This window comes from Grus americana, chromosome 4 (assembly GCF_028858705.1).
Source record: "Grus americana isolate bGruAme1 chromosome 4, bGruAme1.mat, whole genome shotgun sequence".
In the NCBI taxonomy this organism is placed as follows: domain Eukaryota; kingdom Metazoa; phylum Chordata; class Aves; order Gruiformes; family Gruidae; genus Grus; species Grus americana.
Genome location: NC_072855.1, coordinates 13690546 through 13715147, shown reverse-complemented (window position 1 = coordinate 13715147; position 24602 = coordinate 13690546). Strand labels below are relative to the sequence as shown.

General features: G+C 37.7%; 2 protein-coding genes across 10 annotated transcripts in view; both read right to left on the bottom strand.

The window, feature by feature from the left end:
• Window positions 1-21449, bottom strand: part of C4H4orf50 (chromosome 4 C4orf50 homolog) — an 84356-nt gene extending 62907 nt beyond the window's left edge. For 3 of the 4 annotated variants that reach the window (XM_054825234.1, XM_054825235.1, XM_054825237.1), the window contains exons 1-9: window positions 20055-20565; window positions 17742-17880; window positions 15020-15712; window positions 11022-11136; window positions 10128-10252; window positions 7531-9747; window positions 6668-6769; window positions 4798-4944; window positions 1890-2066 (exon numbers count right to left, since the gene is read on the bottom strand). In XM_054825234.1, the coding sequence (XP_054681209.1) occupies window positions 1890-2066; window positions 4798-4944; window positions 6668-6769; window positions 7531-9747; window positions 10128-10252; window positions 11022-11136; window positions 15020-15712; window positions 17742-17880; window positions 20055-20323 (3984 nt within the window). In that variant the 5' untranslated portion in view covers window positions 20324-20565. Of the gene's footprint in view, window positions 1-1889; window positions 2067-4797; window positions 4945-6667; window positions 6770-7530; window positions 9748-10127; window positions 10253-11021; window positions 11137-15019; window positions 15713-17741; window positions 17881-20054; window positions 20566-21316 lie in introns of those variants that run through there. The other variant, XM_054825236.1, reaches the window with a different exon arrangement.
• A 1926-nt stretch (window positions 21450-23375) lies between these two features.
• JAKMIP1 (janus kinase and microtubule interacting protein 1) overlaps window positions 23376-24602 on the bottom strand; it is a 157925-nt gene continuing 156698 nt past the window's right edge. For 3 of the 6 annotated variants that reach the window (XR_008577081.1, XR_008577084.1, XR_008577082.1), the window contains exon 23: window positions 23481-23501. Coding sequence is in view for 2 of the 6 variants with exons in the window: in XM_054825246.1 (XP_054681221.1) it covers window positions 23469-23501 (33 nt within the window). In the remaining 4 variants the exon portion in view is untranslated. Of the gene's footprint in view, window positions 23502-24602 lie in introns of all 6 variants that reach the window. The other 3 variants (XM_054825246.1, XM_054825245.1, XR_008577083.1) reach the window with 2 other exon arrangements.

Sequence of the window (24602 nt, the reverse complement as noted above, 5' to 3'; positions counted from 1 at the left end):
AAAAGTTTTCTCTTTTCTTATCTATATTATGTTGTAGAATGCAAGAAACAAAGAGGGATTTTCTGAATGCGTATACCACGTCAGGCTCTGAGAAGTAAACATCAGCAACTTTCTACTCTGGTGCGATTGATGCATGTCCTCCATCAGGAGGTGAGCCAGATGACCTAGCCTGTACCTGATGATCTAAATGTTTATTATTCATGGGAAACTTGCTTTCTGATTATGCAGAAAAAATACAGTATCCTGACAGGTAAAATCCATTTCTGGATGTATTGTTACAAAACAATACAATATTATTTGCAATAAAGTACAGATTCCTTTGCATTCATTTTGCTTGAAAATTTGTATTTCTATAAAGCCTACAGTAAATATTATGTGCATTAAAAAAAAAAGACTTGCTTTATGAGAATTCAATTATGCTGAAAGAGGTCTCATGGTCCTGAGCTGATAAATTGTGGGCTTGGGAAGGTACGTAGTAGATAGGGCAGGAGAGACATGCCTTTACTTTGCACTAGCATTGAGGGAAGGAAGAAAAAGCTGGCAATAAGTCCTGCATTGGCGACATTCAGTTCTTGATGAGGCATTGAGCAAAACATTTTGTCGATGCAACGTAACAATTAGGAGTCGCCCATTTATATGGATAGCACGTCTCACCCTTTACTCACCTACCTTCTGACATGCACCATCCATCACTACAGACACCAGACACTACAAAAAAAATTTATTTAGCACCACTATTCTGTTAAGAGGCATCCTAATCAATGCCTGAGAGAAGCCACTAACCCTCCGTACAGGACTGGTTTTAAGCAAATCACAGCACATGACTAGGCTAGGGAAAAAAAAAAACCCTAACCCAAAAAACCAAAACAAATGAAACCAACAACAACAACAACCAAACCCCCAAAAACTGTAAAACAAGCGGATTTACTGTGGAGGAAGTAGGATGAAGCTTGCACCCAGTAGAGAGAAGATCTCTTGTATTTCAGAGGAAAGACAGAGGAGAAGCATGTTCTACACATCATATCATAATATGAAGAATACTATTGAGAAAATGCCATTTATTAGTTGTTTCAGAGTATGATGGGCAATTCCAATTTGGCTCACATTGTAACTATCACCCCTTTTCAAAAACTAGTTTCCAAAGAAAACGGAAACAAATTCTAAAGGAAAAAAAGTCCTAGCAGGAATTTGTTGCCACCAAAGAGTTCAGCAGTTTTAGTCACACTGACAGCAGTAGCTTTGCCATCACGCTCTAAGGCAGAAGCTCTGCAAATGTTAATGCCTGTACCTGCTCTGGTTTGCCACGTCAAGTATAACGCACAAGTGTGAAAACTGCTCATGTCAGTATACTTGTGTATACAAATTCTCACCAGAATAACTATGTTAATTAGTAAAAATACAAACCATGCACCTAACTGAAAAATGTGTTAAAGACACTTAATGTGTAACCCTAGTAGCTGGACCAAAAAAAGTTAGAAATAACTCTATTAAAATTCTATCACTAGCTCACTGTGATTCCTAATCTGAAACAAGAGAGTCAGGAACGTTAAAAATCCTGATTATTTAAGCCAAAGATGTGGCTCTGTAAAAAATTTCAGCACCATTTCACTTGCGTTATGCTATCAGAATTATAGCAAAAACTGGCGGCAACTTTTATTATAGTCTATCATCTTTCCATAACACTGACCACCCAGGCAGTTTACATCTTTTTCTCATTTCTCTGAAGTCAGGGGCACTTTCATATGCCTGCAAACCATTTAATTATCCTCAGACTCATTCCCAGGAAAGACGACCATTTTGATTCTCTCCTTTGGGAAGAAAGAAGTAGAATCTGCCTAAGCTCACATTTGTCCACCCACTTACGCACACAGAAAAGAGCTTTATTATACCTTTTCACATAGCTGAGCCTGAAGGAGTTCCACTTCATTCTGCAAGTCGTGCAACTGATTTTGTAATGCAGCCTGGTCCCTGAGCTGGGCTTTCAAGGTCAGCACTTGCTGCTGTAATCTCTTATTGGCTATTTTATTCTCCTCTGTTTCCTGGCCATCTTTCACAGCATAAACAGGCTAGAGAGCAAATACACAGATTTTCAAATTAGATTTATAAAATAATGAAAATATTCTCAATCATGTTTTAGAGCACAAACCTTCTGCATCAGTATATGTACCTGCCTTGTACATCAAAAGAAATTAAGCTGATATAAAACATGTGACTTCAAACTTTCATAAACATATTAGCACTGATATCGTGCACTAATCTTAAAATTGTTTATAAGAAAGGAGTTCTTGATCCCCTGTGAGAGCAGGTGTAGGACTGGGATTTCACAACGCTCCTTCAAGGCAAGTATTGTATTATGATCATTTCATGTCTGGGGAAACTGGGGCACAGACAGATTAAGTGACCAACCTATGGTCACTCGGCGAGTAAGAGTAGAACTCAAATGTCCCCAGTCTCCTGCTCCAACTACTATATAATAAGCCCCCTGATTTTCCACATATATTTATCTCAGAGAGCAAATACCACTCTTACAGTTATATTTTTGTTTTAGAGGATTATTAATAAAACTAATCAGATTTTAAGTATAAATTTAAAAAAATTAAAAGAAAATATTTATTCGATTAAAATGTTGTAATAGTGGTACAGAACAACTGGAAGGACAAGCTTCTGAATGTAACTCCTCCTCCTCCCCCACTCTCCAATTTTTTTTTCAATTTCATGCACTTAGATTGGAAGGATTAGTGAGAGATTTAGAGTGACGGTCAGCATCATAAGGTCAGTTCCTAGAAGTGACACTCTCAAATTAAACATATAGATTAAGAATGAGGAAAAATCTGAGGGTGAAGAAAGTCTTGTGAGAAACATTTATGCTGTTGTGAACTTACATTAAAGATTTCTAATAACGTGTTATATAAGCAAGTCTAAAAGATTAAGCATTTCAGTGATGCAGCTAAAAATTCTAGTCAGACCTATAATATACTACGGTAAAGCCATATAACCTTCTGACAAAACACGTAGGAAGGTGGTTTGATTTTAATGGATGTTATGATTGGTACAACCAAGAAGAGCCTTGATGCACAGCAATACAGTTTAATTTTCCCTCGCTTTCTGACAGTCTTTCCAACTTTGACATCCTCGGTGACTACAACATACTGAAGGCACCGCTCCATAGAAACCAGCAAACTGAAGGGATAGATCACATCACTCTGCCTGCCACGCATCATTGCAACACAGATAAAAACACAAATATGACATTTTCATACTGTTCCTCCTAATGAAGCAAGTCCCCTACGCACAGCATTCAAGCAAGTCGCACATGCTTCGTACCAAACTTTTTGGCTCCCTCTTGTGTTAAGAGAAAAGAACAATAGCCACTGTTGGACACATCGAGATTGATTAGACCAGGGTCGCAGTGATAAAAGCCCCAGGATGAGTCATGGTATTTTCCTCATCCTCTTCTTTCCCAGACAAAAAGTACATCATTAAATAAAAAATGGAAACACTCCCTGACTGAAGATGCTTAAAAAGGTTAAAGCTCCATTGCCCAAAAGTGCCCCAAAAGCTTGAGTGTTAACTTAAACAAAACCCCGTGATACACATCTGTATATTTGCAAACAATTCGGGATTTTCTTCTTCTTACTTGAAATAGATTTCATTGTTTTAAGATGTTACCTGTCAATACATCATAACGAAATGAAAAATCTGTGCTTCATTTTCAACTGACAGTCAGAATTCAGTTGTCTAAACATCAGCACATAGCGCCGCGTAAGGTGCACAGGCTAATGTGAAATAACTGCATAGGACTTGCACGTGGCCAACTACACCCTCAGCAAGGATGCCCTAAGGCATTTAAATGGAATAAAAAGTGACATTTAGGCATCTGAACTGAGCCCAGAAAGTGGTTTTATTTTCTTCCAAAGCCATATCTATCTAACCTGTTCAAGCTAAATTTGCAAATATTATATAGGTTGTTACAAAATTACTTTTCCAGGAGGTAAAATTTGCATATTACTTTATTGCAGTTTTCCTGTCAAGGAGGACAGAAATCATTTCAGGGCTAGCTGAAAAGTCTTCATGAAAGCTGCTTACAGGAGATTATTCAATAATTAAATTCTTTCCATAAAATGCTTCATTTTGGTAGAAAACATACAAACTTTATCAAGACACAGAGCCACCTGAAAATTCAAAAAGCTTTCATTTCCAGCCAAACTAGAATTTCTGTGGTATAAATACATTCCGATGAGGCTTTCTTTCCCTCTTGTGATAGAAAGATTCCCTGGATTTTGGGGACACACTTGAGCTGCATGCATCAATTACAGACTCCAGCTGCTCACTCACAGTGGAAGTCGCTCCACAAAACGTCCCACATCACAGCTTAGTTTTGTTTTCACAAATCTAGTACTCTGGGCTGGAAAGCAAAAAGGCCAAATACTGGAAACACTGGAGACTTCTCCAACCGCTGAGTGGGAAAGGCAGAGGGGCTTGAAGGCAAACACCTTTAATTAAGGCGATCTGAAAATCCGTGCCTCAGAAAATGACTGTTTAAAGAGAGCAGGACAAGAGTCGTTCTAAAAAAAATTGAGGTGTCTATAATGTCTATTCAGTGCCCAGACTTTGGACTGTCCTGTAGACAGATGGTCTACCTTGCATAATATCTACTCACTTTCAAGTTTATAGCTCCAGTGACTCATGCTTTATATTTGCTTCAAATCTATTGCCAATAAAAATAATGAGTATCTCTGCATCCAAACCACTCCCACCAAAGGAATATGCTTTTCTCCACTCCATTTACATACATACCATTACTTTGCAGCGCTGCTTTCCAAGCATTCTGTCCCCAACTTCTTGTTTAAGATGGTCTAATTCTGAGACAACCTGTGCCAAATGAGTTTTCATTTCTTCATATCTCGTTTCAGCAAAACCAAGTTCTATGTACCATTTCTGAGCCTAGTGGGAAGAATAAAAAAGCAAAATTACTGAGTATAATTAGTCTAGCAGTGGTATCATTTCTCAACACCAGCTTACAACCATGGACTCGAGTCTAATCTCCACATCACAAGTTTTAAATTGTTGTAAATTAATTACAATAAATGGAATTATACAATTCACTATACTCATAAGAAATGAGTAAGACTCTTAAAGTAAGTCCTACAGAAAAATATCTAACTAGAACTATGAAGAAAAATAGATTAATTTTTAAATTGATTTCTAAATTTGAAGGTACCTTGAGTATTCTGAATAAAGCTAAAAAAAGCAGTGGTGAATGCACTCACAATTTCACAATTTTCTTTGAAAGCCCTCAGAGCAAACGGAAAGTAAGATTTTATCACCCTAGGGAAAAAAAAATTCTTCTTGAGAAATGTCAAAAATGAAAAATGCAAAGGAGGAAAAAAGCTTTCCATATGTTCACCTTTGTATTTCTTCTAGGATGCATTTTCTCCACTTCTACACATCAACTGTAGTTTTGGAAACCAAAACCAAAACAAACAAACAAAAACCCCAACCACAACCAAACAACCACTCTGTAGATCAGCTCATTGCCTGACAGCAAGCTCCTTCCATCATATGGGAGATCATTGCTTCTCCCTTCCGAAAGCAAAGGCTTCACATTCTTTTAAGTGAACTGAAGAAGGTGTTGTAACACACAACTTCCTTGTTACACACAAAAGGATTAGAAGGACCAAAGTTAATCAGATTTTAAAATATAAATAAAAATCAAATGATCTCTTCATGTTCATATTACAAGGTCAGAAGTCCTTACCTAACCATCCATCACTCATCCAAATCTACCCCTTCACTCCAGTTGCCTCACCCGAAATCTGGGAAGTCTTATAAAGCATCTGTCAAAGGACAATCATTTTGTACACCCACCACGTATAAAATACTACTGATTTTTACATATTCAGCACACTCGTTACTGCCAGTGGCAGGGAGTCTGAGCAATGCCTGTTATTGCATGAAACAGCCCCATAAATACCTGCTTGCCATAAAAGCAATATACATTCTGCTTAGATAAGCATGCAGTGGAGATTGTTCGGTAAAAATAGGGATGCAAAAGCTAATGTATTCGGAAAGGCACAATACTAAAATCTTCCTCGGTTGGTATTAAGTCTGCAGATTTACCTTACACAGGCACAGAACTAGCCATCCAAACATGTCTCCAGGTAAGCGGTGTTGGACTTTGTGTTTACTACATAGATGTCGAGAGAAGGGGCAGCGTGCATGCTTTGCACCATCACTGGATACAGCGAGCCCCTTTGACAGTGCCAGATTTTACATCATTTTGCCTCTCATTCAAAAACTACTTTGAATTCAGGTTTGCCATAGTCCTCAGTGCTTCTACTCCTCGGCATTGCTAGCAAGGGGGAGGGAAGCAGCCTGCCCAGCGATGGCCACAGCAGATAGTTTGTTCTGTGTGTCTTTATTAATCACTCAGCTTCTGTCAAAATGTGGTGCAGGAATGCAGCTTCACTTGAAGTTCTGGCCAACCACGAATGATAGTGTAATTCATCACTTAACTAAAAGATCAGAGAGGTGCATTTTGGTTCTGCAGATCAGAGACTTCCCTGTTTTGTAAAAGTGTTAAATCCTGGCAGAAAGAAGGACAGCCATGTAAGAAAACAAGAAAGAAAACATATTTGCTCCTCAGAATCACATCAGAGTAGATTACCTCTTTTTTTGATTTTTCTAATTCCTTTTGCTGTATTTTTAGCTCCTCTTTCGCCTTTTTGACTTGCTCTTTCATCACACTGTAGCTTTCAAACGTGCTGCCCTGGATGCACAACAGACAGATGTGACTCCTCTCACCCATACAAAATGGCACACAGGTTTTCACAGAATAATATAGGGTTTCCTGCTATCTGAATTACTAAAAACATTTGCATGAAATCAAGATATTAGAGATAAATTTTTCCCTGTTGATTATTCTCAACTGAAGTAATAATTCTGCTTTTACAAGAACATAGCAATCTCCATAGAAATTCACTGTGGTGTAAGATTAATGACTACAGAGGAAAAACATGGATGAGAAATCCACTCCAAATAAAGATCCTGTCTTTAGGCATATGTTTCATAAAAATCAAAACAGTAAAAAAATACAGATCCCATCAGAATAAAAGTTAGTAAGTGAACATGTGCATACTTTTCAATAACACATGATTGTTTCACAGCCCTCAATACTTCACCGTTATAACAGAAGTTTGTGGAAATTAATTTGCTCTACCATAAGCTTTTACTCTTGCAAGAAGATAAATAATTTAAAAATGGCCTGGAAAATGCACTCTTTAAGTATTATTTTTAACTTTGTATCTTGCTGTATCACTTTAAAATTCTCTAGTACAACATTCAGGAAAAAAACCTCTGTGGTATTTTGCTTTCTATTTAAAAGTTAAGTTTAGCACATCAGATCTCCAGGAGGTTACAACATTTTTTATATTACAAAGTTAATTTAGTTTTGTCCTCCAAATGGCATTTATTTCTCCCCCTTTCTTTAGAAGATCCTGCTTGATAACAATCCTCATTGTTACTATTTACCTCTTTTCTGGGGAAATAGTTTGAGGCGTCTACAACCAGAACTCCTTCTTCCTCAGTCTGAGTTACACTACATGCTGTTTCAACTTTCTTTGGCTTAAGACCACATTGTTGACTTTCTTCTTTTAGTTTTATTATCTTTTCCTTTGTTCCCAAACCTTTAGCTTTTCTCAGTTCTTCACAGGTGAAACCCAAAGACAACATTAATCCTTTCAATTTGGTATTTTCTAAAATAAAGTTTGCATTTGCTTTCTGAAACTCATTCAGCTGTTCTGAAGTTTCTTTCTTGATTCTGTCTATTTCTCTTTTCAGTATATGTTTTTCCTCCTGTAAATCAAAAATCGTTTGATAACAGTTGGTTTTGCACTCTTGAAGTTCTGAAACCAAGGTCCTGTATTTGTCTTGTTCACACTTTACCTCTTCCAAACATCCCAATAAAGTTTCCTTTTCACCTTCTAAAAGAGATATTCTTTGTAAATTTCCCCCTCTCTCTTGTATTAATTCATTATATTTTGCCACATAGTTCTCCTTGTCTTGTAATAATTTAGCTATTTCTTTGAAGCATCTGCCTCTCTCTTCTTTCAGGTGAGAAAGCAGCTGGAAATATCTCATTTTCCTTCCATCCAGGGATAAAATACTCCTGGGAAGTTTATTTGATGTAATTGTCAATGAGTCTTTTTCAGAATTCCTATTTTTCTCTTCAACATATGAGAGGTTCTTAGAGAAGGTTTCAACAAAAAATGTTCCTGGGCTCATGGTGTTTTCTTCTGATAAGTTATTATAACATCCACCAGCAACTTCTTTCTCATTAAGTAAGTTTTGGAATGAAACAATGTTAGCTTCATCTACCGCTAAAATGTATTGAAAATACGCATCCATCTCCTCTTCCAGTGCACACATCATCTGAGCATATCTCTCATTCTCCTGTTGTAATATACAGACTTTTTTTGAGTAATTTTCATTCTCTTGCATCAGTAGAAATAGCCTCTGAGAACACACAGCCACCACTTTTTCCAGTGCATATACTTTCACATTTCGTTCATTACCAGCTTCCAGTGGTGACAGATGACAGAAAGACTCATAAAAATTGCTCCCTGGCAGGAACAACTTGCTTAAACACACAGCACTCTCCTGCATAGGAGACAATATGTTTAGCAGACACCTCTCTTCCTCTGACCAAAAAGAATTCAGACAGTAGGCACAGTGCATGTTTTCAGCAGCTATTTTTTGACATGAGAAATTCTTCTCATATGGTTCACATAGTTTCAGGGTCTGGTCTTTCTTTTCTTTCAGGCCAATATTTCTGGAAGGGTGTGTTTGGTGAGTTGGTTTCTGAGGTTGGTCTCCTTTCTCCTCTAGTTTGGTTACATCTTCTCCATTATATACCCTATTCACATCAGAGATGCAGATTTCTGAGAGGTTTCCTTGTTCCTCCATTAGTCCAGGGCTCCTTTCAAAATGCTTCTTTAAGTCTTTAAAATCAACGGATAAATTTTGTGGGCTACCTAGGCTGCGTTTGGTTTTCATTCCTTGCTTCCCATGCCTGATCAATTCAGTTTTAAATAAAACTTTGGAACTTTCCTCAGGAACAAAGGTCACCTGTTGTGGTTGGGCTTTGTCATTCTGTATTTCTTCTCCTTTAGCTCTCCCTCTAAAGATTTTTTTGTGATACTTTCCATCATCAACAAATTTATCCAGACACTTTTTTTCACATATGCTTTTTGGCAGAATTTGCTTGTTTTCCCAATGTTTTTCCACGTTGTGTTTTTCCAGAGACGATGTGAAAATTTCAGTCACAGTGCAAGGCATCTGCCCACAAAGAAGTGCAGAAGCTTTGTCAGAAAATCCTCCTTCTGCAACAAGGCAGAGGCCATCAGAGCAAAGATTGGTATTGCCCTCACAGAAATCCAAACTCCTCACTTTCTTCACAGTGGTGACAGCTGATATGTGGTAGCTTTCAGGTTCTAACAAGGTAAGTTGAAGCTTCTTCCTCATCAAAGCTTCAACCATAGAAACAAGGAACACTTTTGCTGGTAGATTTATAGCTCGTTCCTTTGATAGAGAAAAGTTTTCTTCATCTTTGGTTTCCTTCCTGGTCTCATCATTAGTTAACTTCTCAGAGCAAGGGGGAAGCAGTCTTGCTGCACAGTAACTTGGGGTACATCGGAACGAAGTGAAACTATCTTCTAGAGTACCTGCCCTCTTTGTTCCAAGGGTGACCTGGTAATAGCAAAAGACAAATGTTTCAAACTGAAAAATATAAACCAAGATATATCATTCTATGCTGCTAATCATAATTTATTTTTCACTTTATCCATAAAATACTTGATTACAGACAGATGAGAAAAAAATATTTCCATATAAAGAGTTTTCAAATTATTTAAAGATTTGCAATGAGAGTAATGATACAAATAAGGTATAAATAAGTCAATCTTTTTCTCGGTGCACACCTGTATTCATCTTGAATAACATCTTTAGTAGCTATGATTTAAAACTATTTTTATATTCATCTTTAAATACACCAACGCTTCATTTTATCCCAAAATTCACAGACTCACGTGCACAGAGACAGCAAGAATAGCGGTAACTTTTCTTCTCACCTGCTCAATCTCAGCTAGACCAGCAACTTTTGAAAAGGCACTGGAATTGCGTTCCAAAACTGGTAGAAGTTCTTCTGGTAGCTCCTCCATCTGCTTTAGCCCATCACAGCTACATCCTGGTGTTTCTGTTATGGTAAAGCACTGGACAAGTGTAATGTCACTCCCAGATAGTTACATGAAAAACAGACCCAAAACCATCTGACCAGATGTTTTGAATAGAAAAGTATTTAAGTGAGCGTATGCTCAAAACTACCTTCTCTACCAGAAGCGTACATCACCAATAATGCAGAGATAAGCATGACATTAAACAAGAAAACAAACTTAACAAGAAAACATAAATACTAAGCTCTAAAATAAGGTATATTTGGGGTCCCCTCCCAGTCCTCAAAGCATTTGAAAATCAAAAATACATCTCATTACAGTGGGCAGATGAAAACTTACAGGTTAAACTTACAGGTTAATATTATTCAGCAGAGGTTTGCATTTGCATACACTGAAATTTGCTATAAAATTTCCATTATTTTATGTTGGAAGAATTTACCTGATACAATTTGTCAAGATCAGAACTTTCACGTTGTTTGGTCTAAAAAAGCAAATCTGACTGCTGTAGAGCACTTCCAAACACTACACTTCAGCCAGGTGATGCGAAGTATCCCCTAATTCCTCATCTCCATAGCTTCTTGAAAGTTCTAGGATTTCTTGAGAAAGCTCATACCTAAATGCTAGTATCATACTGGCAAATAGTTGTTGCTTCACCTTACCAAGCTACAGTTTCCAGATTAGGTGGTGTTTAGAAGGTCTTATACCTTCTAAATCATGCACACCACACAAATGAAGTAATCTTCACTTTTATTGCACAGAAATGAAAGCAAAAATTCCAGTTTATTTTCATACCAGACTCTTCAGCATGTAGCAGCACTACTGGAGTTTGGGTAGTTCTGCTTCTGGGTGAATCCAATACTGCTCCCCGTTTCAGATTTTGAATGCCATCCTGGATTAGGTCTCCATTCTTAATGGGAAAAGGAGGAGGAAAAGAAAAAACCCAGATTACAAATATACAGTGTTTGTGATATGAAGAACAGGCACATAAATTTCCTTTGCTATTTTACATTCAAAAGACTCATTATTTCATTATAATTGCTATTATTTCATACAGTTTTCTCATTCCAACATTTTGTCATTTTCTAGTAAATGTCTTGGTTTTACACTTCCCCCTAATGTTTCCTTCTTTACAAAGAGTTAAGGAAGAAAATCTGAGTAATAAGCATGTAATATATTAGGTCATGGATGGAACACTTTTAGAAGAGAGACTAAATGATGTGCTCATGAAGAAAGAGAAAAGAAAGTCCAATCAAGTAGGGAATGAGATGAATAGTTTAGTGCCCAGTTACAAAGACAACTGTTCCTAGTTTGGAAGAACTCAAAGTAGGATAAACATTCTGAATAAAGTTTTCTTTTCTATTGATAATTTACTTGTAAATTTCATATTCTGTTCTTGACATTTATCTTGACTCCCTGATTGAATTTGGAAAGCGTGACAATTTCTGGTATGAAGCAGACGCCCTTATTGCCTGATACACAGCACGTCACATTTCCCATGCACCACGCTCATTTTTAGTGAACAGACTCAGGTTTGATTTCTCAATAAAACACACAATTGAGGTGGTAGCCAAAACAGAAAACACAGTCACTTTTTTCTTCCTGCACTGCTCTGCATCCAATGCCAGCAGAAAACAAACTTGGTCACTCTGGGCTGAGCTGCACTTTAAAATTACATACAGATGGGAAAGGCAATGACTTCAAAGTCTTCAGTCTATAGTCAGTCAGAAGAAGCCACCTGATTTTCCACAGGATAACCAGTGAGAATAATTTTGATTTCAACCCAAGTCAGCTGCCACATTATAGTTCTCTACTACGAGATCTTTGCTAGGTGGCATGACTTAAGGGGAAACCACACTTCCAAGATTTCTTCCTTCATCTTCTCAGTAATATTGAAGCTAACGTTAATTCCTTGAAACACTCATTTTCCTTTCCTGCAAGTTTGCTTTTCTTTCTTCCCAGATATCTTTTCTGTATTGATATATGAGTTCTGTCAAAAGAAAGTTGCACAAAATGATGTAAAAGATAAAATGCTTGGATGCCAGGAACATCATATTGAAATCAAGACGTCAGCTGTCATGTGAAAGCTGTAGAAAGGTACATTGCTTCGTGCTTCATACTTTTCTTTCACCAACACCTTCAACAGACCCTTAACATTCACATCTAGAAACTATCTGACGAATCAAGACACAGCCACATGGAACCAGCTGCTTTTTCGTGCATTTTTCATTCAGGTATAGGCTGCAGTTGGAATATTGCAGACAGGATCCTGATACCAAATTTGGAAATTCATACTTCTGGTAAGATTTATGTGACTACACCCCTCCGTGAGAGGCAGTTCACCTCTACAGTACCAGAACAAAAACCCTAATTGGACCAGATATTATTGCATGAAGATGCAATAACAACTAAGGCTAGTTTTCAAGAATAACTGATGGGCTTGGCATTTGAATGACATGGTATTTACTGAGGAATCTCACACCACGTGTATTTCACAGGAGTCTGATAAGCCTGTCTTCACAAATTACTTTTTTCCTGGCTGTGAAATAGACAAATAATCCCATTCACTCTTTCACTGAAACAATATATAGAAGCAGCTTTCCAGAAAAGTAACAGCATGAAAATTTTTCTTATATTGCACACAATTTCTCATTTTTATAGCTACTGATGGAGTATGATGAGCTCAAATAGGATTTTTCTTGTAACTGTTTTGGCTTGAATACAAGATCAAGGTAATGAGATTAGGAAATTCTATTTTAATAGGTGCTAGTAAAACACAGGATGAGGAGAAAAAAGCCCTCTTCAGTTTTACTGTACAACACCAGATGTCTCCCTCCTCCTTTTATCATAGATATTGAAACTTTCCCTGCTATCTCAAGCCTTTTCTACTAGAAAAATCCAAGTGAATTAGTAGCAGTCCCAAAAGAGGAGGAAAAGACAACCAGAAACACAGAAGGTACAAGATTTGATGCTGCTGATGCTATACACAGCATTTAAGGAACACAATCTATGGTGCAAGAGACCAAAGTAAACTGGCTTAACACAAATTATAGCCTGTTCATTTATACCAAAGACTGGGTAATAGAGACTCGGTAGCCTCCTATGACAGCACAGCTGTAAATTAATACTTAGAAAAGAAATGGTTAGAAAACCTTGTGTAGAGGAAAAAATAACCTTTTATTAGGGTACAGCATAGAATGAGAGAGATTTGGTCCTGTTTCTTGAAGACTTTTTGGATTAGTCTCAGGCAATTAGTCAGTTGATATATCTTGTTTTCACACCTTCAAATAACTCAACATTTACTTTCTCCTTTTCTCAAACCACTAGTAATTCTCCACTACTTCTTCCCTGGCTCTGAAAGCCCTCACTCCTCATCTTAGCTATGCACTCCCCTCAAAGTGCACTTGGTTGTTGTATCTGTTTACAACTCAGTGCAAGTCTCCCTAGAAATATCTTAAAATACTTTCAAACCTTAGTCCTCATTCCCAAGAAAAAGTGAACTCACTAGTTGAGGTAACTGTAGCAATGGTTCCAGCTAAGTATAAAAACAAGCAGCAGCAGCAGTCAGTCCGTCCTCCTGCCACCTCAGGGTGGCTACAAAGACGCACGTGGTGAGGCATGGCTTCTGAGCTCTCCATAAAGGTCACCCACGTGCTGCCAGTTACTGCAGAATGATCTTACCACTTTCTCTCTCTCACACAAAGACAACCTCCGGGAGCTCGCTGCTTTGGGACTGCAGAGCCACTAATGGTACAAAAATGACCACGTCTGCAAAGGTGCATTCAACTGCCAGGTTAAACACTTTGTCTTTATTTCTTCCAGCTTTTACAGACAAAAGATCCTCTCTACCTTCTTCCGGTTCTGAAAGTACTCAGTCTGATTGTCCTCCTATACTAAAGGGGTTTTGTTCATGCCCATTACCTCTCGGTTAACTGCAGTTAAAATCAGGAGAGTTCTTAGGATATCGGGTCACAATCTGAACAGGGTAGTTCAGTGTGAGCCTTAGCTGATTTCACTTTATTTAACAAATCAGAATAAAAATACCCTCCACCTCAATGCATAAAGAATAAAACTTTGTTTGAGACCTCTCTGTGAAAAGAAATGTTCTTTGTCAGCAAAATTAACTGGCAGAAGCTGAATGCCATATTACAGCGTATGCAGAGCTTTCCCATGCAGTCCTGGAGAGAAGTGCTTGAAGCAAACAAGCCCTATTCAGTGTATTCAGGGCATATCACGATACTAGAGCTGCAAACCATTGAATATCTCAACTCACAATCAGTCATGAATACTGTATCCATCTTCCCTTGTTCACCATTATCCAGAAAATCTCATAGACATGATTTATTGTCAGCTATGCTTTTTTCTTCAGCATTTGGGCATGAATAACATGTGAAAACTCACCCAACCATGTGTATACTCCTCCACTGAATGGTGTTCACGAGACAGAGGTCTCGGAAGTTCTTCTGGGCTCTGCTTCTAGTACCAGCTGAGACCTTTTACCTTGGACACATCACTTAAAAACTTAAGGAAACAAGATTTGTAAGGTGCCTTCAATGTGCACCTAATAAAAAGCACTGATGCAATGAAGCTCCAACTACCGATTCCAGTGAGTGTGAGTTGGACACTGTGCAGTAGTAATGCAGCAACAGAAATAAAGGCAACAAATACAGGAAGGAAAAAGCCTCACACTTACATCTCGATTGCACGTCTAATGACAAGTGTAATCTAGTATATATAAATATACAGAAATATAAAGATAAAAGCTAATTACGAGAAGCCTTATTTTTACTTACCAGGTTAACACTGTTGTCTCTGTTCTCCAATCTTGTAAATTGGGAATATTTTTCTTTCTTTTTCGACTTCACCCTATCTTGATCTTTTAAAGCCTCATTTTCATTCAAAAGCTCTGCCACTTTTTCCTGCAGTTTGATTTCAGATAATTTCAGATTATAAATATGATGGCTAGATTCTTCCAATTTTCTTCTGAGAAAGTCTTCCATGTCCTGGGAATACTGGAGTTCAGTCTGCAGGTCCATCTGTTCTCTTCTGTTGTCCTCCTCTTTTTCCCTTAAGAACTTCAGATTTTGCTGAAATGTCTCAAGGTGGCTTTTCATGTCATGCTCCACATTTTCAATGCAAGTTTTCAATTCCATTACTTTCACATCGGAGCATCTATAGCCCTGAGTCCCACTGAATGCTGATTCCAGCTTCCGTTGGAGATACTGCACCGTTCCCTCTTCCAACTTGGATGTCAAAAGAGCAACATGGGCACTGAGATCTAGGACTTGCTTTTCCAGCCTAGATATCTCACCCCGAAGGTAATGTTCCCTTTCTCTCAGCACTGCTGTCTGTTGTGTTTGCCTTTGTTTGTAGTGCTCAAAATACACTGACTGGCTTTTTATTTCATCATCTTTTGTCTTCAGCTGCTCCTGGAGCCAATGTAATTTTTCCTTTTGCTTCTTCTTTGACTTTTCTTGGTTTTCAACCTACAATTTCAGTGAGTTGTATGGTTAACATCTTAATTCTAAATCTCTTCTGCCCTTAGCATTCTTCTTAATTTTGCAACAATTCTGCCCTTTTTTTCTGAAAACTCAGGAATTACGTAAGCAGAAATTTGTCAAAGCCAGTAAAATCCTGCATTTAGAGCAAAACTGACCTAATGTTTTGTCATTTCAGCCATCACTGAAACATCCCAGTAGGAAACACACAAACAAAACACAAACTCACCCACGTCTACTACTACATAAAATATAGGAAATTTTTAAACACTTTCTTTTGCATGTTATACAGTACATATTAAATCAAAAGAAACCTTTGAAATGGAATTAATACAACCAGGTCTGAACTATACAGTAACATATCCTTAACACTGACAGTAGCGTGGCACCGAGATGCTACAGGCAGAGCAGCTGTGGTTCTGTTACAGAAAACAGAACACGTGCTTTCCAGGGACAAAGCTTTTGCCCTTTGCCCTCCACCATACCTGCCACCTCCTTTGATGAACCCTCTGGAAAGGAGAAAGGAGCAGATGCCTTTTGAACCTGTTTGAGAAGGACTTTAGAATTTTCATTTGCACCAAAGTGTGTTTGAACAGAGACATACAGAGGTGAAAGATGTCAGTGAAAGACAGAGGAGGCTTTTATGATTTACACGCTGCCCTTGCCTTGAGCAGACAGAGCCACCAGTATCATAGTGCCGTTGTGGCAACTTTGAAGCAAGACTGAAGGCACAGAGACATTACTGTATTTCTTCAGGCACTTCTCTAGGTCAGTGTTTTTGATTTCCAGTATTTTTCTGTCTGAGTGGTTCACTAGCAAGGACAGGACAGGAGGAACACTAGGCTCAAATGTTATGGAAAGTCAGTCGGTGTGGGATAATAGTTTGCTTAACTGTTGGCAATATACGTATGTCTAAGCTTCCTAAGTCTTAAAAAATACATTTCACTTTTAATTAAAAACGCAAAGACTATTGTTTATACTCATGAGTTGTACTGCATGGTAGTAGTGTCCTGTCAGATTATTCAACTTTGAGTTCTAAAGCTGAGACAATGAAAGTGTATCTTTTGATAAACAGAATCAAAAGACATTGTTTCACTGTAGACCATCCCTGAATAATTTTCATTCCTTCTCTATTTTCATTTATCCATCCAATGAGCTGTGCAAACTAGGTAAAAATGCCCATTGCACGTGTTATCAGCCAACAGCTGACCTTTCTGATATGTAACATTTACGTGCAGAAGTACTAGCACTCGGGAGAACTGAAGACTTTCCACTGCAGAACTGACAATTTCAGACCAGACACGGTGGAGAGGGAGTTTCAAGGGCATGAAATCGTCAACGGGATGTTCTTGGCAGTGAGGGAGCAGGTGAGCTTGCCCCAGCGAAGGGCACTCTGCAGAGGAGGGCTCACACCGGCAGGGCTCTGCAGAGTGGCGGCCCACATTATCCTGCATCCCAGGAAAGAAGCAAGACCCAAACCATTCTGGGAAAGCTGGAAGAGGACACAAAGCTAAGCAGGAACCTTAAAGTGGATGCAACAGCAGGTGGGGGCCAGCTTGAAAATGTGTGACTGATTCAAGAGCCAGATGACGGGTTGAGCAGATGCATTTTGTACAGAAAGCGAGCTGTGTCAGCTGTTTTGTGCTCTTGTATCACATATGGTAGGGAACCAAAGAATACTTTATTATGGGGCTAGAAAAATAAAAGGTCTGACCTATGGAGAAGGAGCGCGCTGAGTGGGGTCTGGGGAGAAAAAAGGGACCAGTAGCATACATCCCAATGATTAAGGGCCCAAACGAGAGGAATGATGGCAGTGCTATCAAAAACATAAGAGGAATAGAAAGTGGGGCAAAAAAGATGAAAAAGTTCTTCTGATTCCTCTGGATGTATAAAAAGAGAAAGGCTGAGATGATTTATTGCTTAAAAACAGGAGAGGTCACTGGAGAGGAGATTGACTTATAAATTATTACCACAAAGAAAAGCTAAACTAGGCCATTTGAAACAATATCCTCCTCACCAAGTTGGTCAGGTCCTCCCGAATGTCTTGCAGTTTCCCTTTAACACGCACATTTGCATTTTCAACCTGGTGCAACTTCACATTTAGTTGATCAATTGTCACAAGAAGTGTTTTGTGTGACAGCTCCAGCTCTTTCATCCTGTGATAGTGAGAATTAAGATCTTTGCTAAGTAAATACCACGCAGCGTAGTTACAGATGGATAAGCAGTCATCAGCAATGCATCAATTTATTTTTCCATTTTTCTCCCAATAATAGTAACAAATTGTTGATCACTAATAATAAACACTTAATTCTTAACAAGTCTACTGGTGTTTGCACGTTACGCTGGAAATTCTCAAAACTGTTAAAGACAATGTCTATGTTCATTCTCTCTCTGCTGGCTTAATATGAAAACCATAAGCAAACACATTTACAAGATTAATGTTCACCGAAGCTTGGCACGCCACATAAAGTAACAACTTACCATAAAGACAGCCACAACACTTCGGTCTCTACATGTATCTGATCATAGGATTTTGCCAGGTTCCCGGTTAGCAAATTCAAATTTTATGATGAAGGTAAATGTTCCCCATCAAAATTAAGATTACAGGTAACCTATGAGTAACTGTGTGTTTTACCGACAGAAGGGAAAACCTTGTACTTGTAACATACCTCACAGTGGGTGAGGTATAATGCATAGCTGTATTGACTTTGTCCACAAAGCTGGATTTTGACAAAACAGGTTTGCTTTGACTGTTGCTATATAAATGGTAAAGATAATGTGGTGCGATGTGATGGGGTTCCTCTACACAGGCAGAATACCTAAAATAATCTTACAAGAGCAAGCTTCATGTTTTCCTTAATGTTTTCCTTCCCTTTTCAGCCTACACATCAAATTTTTCTCAGTGCTTTAAACAGTTGTGAATTCCAAAACTTCATTTTCTTGTTAAGGAAAGTTTTTTTCCAGTCTCTCATCACCTGTAGCAGGTACTAGAGCCTACTCTATTCTCATCTCAGAGATGCATACATTACCCTTGTGCCACTCAGGACTGCGCTGTACCGTATCTTCTTCCTTGAATTTCTTCATACAACTTTCAACAGTCTTCCACTCGGCTCCGCCACTCATTTCTATCTTCTAGCTTTGTCTTACTGCCTAGCTGCCAAAATTTCCTGCTACCTCCACCCCAGCATGACAACAAAAAATCATTCAAAAATCTCACATAAAAATGTACTTCTGAAGCAATAGGATTAAGATAGAAAACACATCATTAAGTAGTACCTATTCGTGCATCAAAGTGAACCTGACAAGGTCCTCCCCATGGCAGGCACTGCATCATCTAACACCAATATCAAAGGAAACTGGGACACATCAATCCAAAACTATGCCCTTGCTAGTTACTCTGCTTCTCTTTTTTTTTTCCCCAATAATTCTGCCTTCCACATCATTCCTTGTCTCGTCTGTCTGTTCTTCAGCCAAAAGAACGTCAGGGACAGGATTTCTTTTCTTTCTACTGGCTACCCAAGATCCCTGAAAATGGGCTTCCTATACCCCACGCAAGTCTCAGCTGGTCAATTTGCTCTCCTTGAACTGTTCACTCATACTTTCTTTGTTTTGGTTTTAAATAAAGTTCTTCCCATCTTGTCCACAAAATCTTTGTTAAAATAGGCCCATTCGTACAAAAGCTTCAATTTCAAAAAAGATTCATTATTATTTTGATGAAAAGCCCATTATTAAAACATTTCTGGCCAAATCCCTTGATGAATTAAAACAATTAAGAAATTATACCAATAATTATTTTGAATGCTATTTATATTTTCTATCGTTTTAAATATTTGGCTTTGTTTAGAATAGTGCAGTTGCTGAGTATCAAAACCTTGATCTTATTACTCTAGTCAACTACATAATTAATGCTTAATAGCACCTTTAGCTACTGGAATGATTAGCATTAACTTATTAAAGTAGATGAAGCTTTCTGAAACAAGGAACCTTTTTTGCAACACAAAATTCCATATTAACTCTTAGCTTAAAGGGATATATTTTACAAGCAGAATTTACACCTTATGAATATTTAAGAATGAAATATCCTGAGAAAGCTGTCTATTTGCAACAAGATTTTCGATCATGCTGTAAATCTGATTTAAATAATAAAAAAAATGAATATTGCATTTCTATTCTGACAGCTACACAAAACATTTATACATGCATCTTACCAGAAACCCTGAAAACACATAAAGTTCTTCACGTATCATTTGATAGCCAGTACATGGGGCAAAGAAAAGAGTACATTTGTCACATTACATTAATTTTGAATGCAAGAAACCCTTTTATTTACCTATTTCTTAGGACAGAATCTGACTCCATATAGTGCTCTAGAACACCTTTAAGTTTTCGCTCCGACTTTTCCAGCTCTTTTATTCTGAGGTTCAAATTCTCTTCTCCAGCACTGTTTACTTGTTCATCAGGTATGCTTGCATCTTCTAATTCCTGGAAAATCCAGGAAGTATCAATTTTAACATTGAAATTCAGGATATCAAATCCTTCATTACTGGGCATTTTAACACAGTAAGAAAATTCTTGTTCTCTCCCAGATGAAAGATCCATGACGAAAAAAACCCAATTAGGTTCTCAATGTACTGCAGTCCAAGCATGCGATAAGAGTCTAAGCCTCTGATGATCAAATGAACAGTCCTTCTCGATTCTGAGCGCATTGATTATTTATGAGAGTCACATTTCATTAGCCCCAAAGTAATTCAGCATGTATGAAAGGAGTTGCAGTTCACAACATGAGATCCCCATAAGAGATTCAATTAGACTAATTCATGAAGGAATTACGCATCCAAGTTTTCAAAAGAGGATAATTTTTTACTAAATAGAGGAGTTTGAATATGTTTTTCACAAAAACAATCGTACTTATTTTGGATAAATGTATGATATTTTTATTTTTTCAAGACAGAAGATTAAAAAAGAGGATATGTCCTATTCAAAAGGCCATCTATGACTATTTCAGAGAAACATTCAGTATATTTAACTGGTATTTTGGAATTCTGCATTCAATATTTTACTTAAAAGTCTACTTCATCTCTGACAGGTTATGAAACCATGCCTAAAAGGAATTTTTAAACTTGGGCTTGGGAAGACAAGCTAAGTTTGGCACTTCTGATGCTTCCTCCTGAAAACTACTGAGTACTTCAGCATAAAACCAGGAAAGCTGTTATGACCAAGATCAGAAATGAAAAACTCATTGCCTCCTTCTTCACTTACAAAGCTGGAACAGATTATTTAAAAGCCATGCCACAAAAAGTGAAAATCAGGCCCAGCATTTTGCATGGACTGAATCTAGTCAGTTAACACACTGTACCTGTTTCCAGCTCTATAATAAATAGCAATATGCAATGGATAGTAAGGCTGGAATGATATACTCAGTTTTCCAAAACTACACATCCTGCTAGCTCAGTACAGAGTAAAACCATCAAGAATGTCATGGAAAATGTCACCCAAATCAGCCAGTTTCTTTAAGAAAACTGTCCCATGTGAATTACCATGTAACAAAACACATTTAGAAAAAAAAAAAATAGAACACGAAACTGCTCATACCTTTTCTGCTTTGTAACAAGACCATCTCCTGTCTCTGCAGTGCGCTTACCATTGCAGCCACATGCTCTGACCGTCCTATGTTTGTGCTTATAGTTTCATTTCCAAAGCGGTGATGAGCAAAACTATGTTTATGAGAAAAAAGAGTGTTTCTTTGCCAAGTGAATCACACTTTCCAATTTCTGTTCCTTCATCAGCACCTGGTTTGGTTATCTCAAGCTGTGATTATCTCCAGTTATGGTCCTTCTCTTCGGAATAATACCAAAACTCTTTCTTTTGCAGGGAAGACCTAATTTTTCCACATTCTGTCATCACACTGCTAAAAGCTTTAACTAAAACATGAAAAATCTCTATTTGAAAAACCACATTCTCTAAATGTCTGTTCCTTTTGAACAACACATTGTGAGCAATACATTCTTTTGGGAATCAAGCTTGCAAACTTCTGCATGATCCTTGTTCCAATTTAAATTGTGCTTTGTACCAGGAAACAGGGTTACTCAGACCCTCACATAAGCCACAGTTTGCTGCATCTGACTGAATAAATCTTGTGGAGTGCCTCAGCTCCTTCAGCAGGTAAATGATCTCGTCTGGTGATTCTTTGTGAAGAGTCCATCTCTGGTCTTACTTCAGAGCCTAAAAATTGTCTGAGAAAAGCGGCCTCTTTTGAGGCTGATTCCTGCACCTTCAACAGTGAGCTATTCAGTTGTTATGACAAATCTTTTCCTCGGCTTTCTTTGTGCTGCCTTGATTGTTCTTTGCCTTATGTTATTTTTTTCAATCATAATTTCCACTTTGTCTGATGTATTATCGTGACCATCTTATTCCACTCTATGTTCATGTTGGAGTTCAGTGCGCCCATGGGAGCAGACTTGTCTCTCTGTAGCTTTCTATCTAGCCCTTTCAACACAAAGATGATTTTCAAGAAAATGTGAGGGAGGAGAAAGTTATCTTTTAGTATTGTGCTTTTAATATTTTCAGCTTGCCTCAATATTCCAAAAATAATTAAAATCATATATTTCTTCATAATGTCTTTCCACCTCCGAAATGATTTGCTTTTCCCTCTTTGAAAGAAAACCCTAACCTTTTTGACTTTTCTAACCATTTTCCATCTTCAAAAACTCTTTTCAACTTCCATTTTTTCAATCTGTGCTTCACCCAAAAATTTTCTTGCAGTTCAGGTGGTCGAAGTCCTTGACTGTGTTTATCTACCTCTACTGGTTGAGGTTGTGCCATTTTGCTTCCTGGTAGCTAACGTCAACATCCTTTTATTTCACCTGGGAGGATACAGTGATTTCCAAGTGTTTATTTCCATCTATTTCTCTGCTTATATCACATTCATCTTCACACCCATTTCTTCAAGCCCCTCTTTCTTCTTGAAGAGATAACTGAGCACGGTGCATCATGCATTCTCTTTTCCTGACCTCTCAGGCCACCTCAGGATCTTTCATTCTCCCAACGCTATCTTTACAGGTTATTGCCTTAATTTTCAAGAAATATTCAAAAAATCATTTCTTCCATGCAGTTCTTACCCACTTCAAAGTTTTCTTAGTTCAATCTACCATCTTGCCTTTCTCCAAAACTCATCTCTTCTCCATCTGTGGATTTCCAACTTATGAATTTAATATGAATTTTACCACTGTGGGGTTCTAAATCTCTATTTGTTTCCAACTTTGAACAGTTTGTTGTTTGGTGGTTTTTTTTTTTTTTTTCCTGTCAGCTATTTACTATAGAGAACTTATTGTCAAACACTTAGCTTTTTTAGATAGATATTAAAAAGGAGACTCTGTTTCCTGGGTGAAATGCAAACCACGTTTCTTGAAAGCATGCAGTATGGAGACAAAGATGTCAGTACTGTAAGAAAACCATTTGGTAGATAACAGTTCACATAGCAGCCAGTAATTGCACTTGTATTTTTTCCAGTGTTTGATTGGTGTGAGACTGTAAATTCTGTTTAGATTTTTTTCAGTGTTTATGATGTGCTGGTCCTTATTTGATTATCAAATCATTCCAGCTTGAAGCTATATCTTTAAAAAAAATCGCTAATTTAATTTCAAACATTTTGCAGCTTCAAGTATTATGCAAACTGTTTTATGAAAAAAAAATGCACCAATTTAAAGCTGCTCAATAAATATTTTCTGTATTTTTGCACGTGGACTCAGCTGTTCACTCCACAGGTTCTTTTAATAGCCTGTATACAAAACAAAAACAAAACCCCAAAACAAGAAAAAAATAAAAAGACTGCTGAGCTTTAGATAGACAACATTAATTTAGAAATAAGTGTTGGCATCCAGCCCTAAACCACAGACACCACGGTCTCTAAAAGTTTGATGTAAGGTTCTAAATAACAAGAACCAGAATTACTATCAGAAAACCACCTGGGTTGCCTTGAACTAATGAACAAGGTTCAGGAGTCCAACTATAGTTAAGTCTCTTAAAATAAGCTTTGCTGTGTTACATTAATCAGGAGCAGATGCAGCTGGCACGAGGAGTTAAAGGAAACTGCCCTCCACACTAGCACCACAGTATGACGTGCACTCCTAGAAAGGTGGGAGTTGAGTAGCTATATGGCTACACAGCCGTTATCCCTGTGTTATCCCCTCAAATGGCTCGTTGCCAACTATGAGTTAAACTACTTCAGTAGTTAACAGGAAGAATAGTAGGTTATATCAGCACAATGTATTTTCTGGAGACTAATTACACGTGGTGAGGTTTATTTGTTTGGTTGGTTTTGTTTTGGGTTTTTTTTTTCCAAATGGCACCCATAATACCATCAGCTATATCAGCATGGAAACCTGTAGACCAGGCCTAAACCTTGAAGTTGTAAAAATACTTTGAACTAACAGTATCTCAAAATATTGTAAATGTAATTTTAAAAAGGCTGGTGCTCTCACTAAGTTTATAGAATGTTTATAAAGTGTCTCTAAACTTGGCCAGCATCCTTTTCAAAGTATTTAAAAACAAATATGTTCATCTAGATGTTAGGATTTCAAACAAGGACTGGAGTAAAAAAGCTGGATGAAACTCCAAAGGCAATAGTTTGGTGACTTCCTTTAACGTTACTCTTTCAAATTTACACTAACCAAAATAGCATCTGTGCTTTCTGATCTCTGCAGGACAGAAAATTCAACTCAAACTGTGGTGAGGTGAATAACATACCACAAGACTTCCCCTTTCTTCAATGGCATCTCTACAAGCTTGATTTTTGACAAAATAAAGGAAATTTCAGAAGGAATACCTAAAATGCTGTAAAAATATTGCTTAATTTCAACTAATTTTCAACATCCATCTA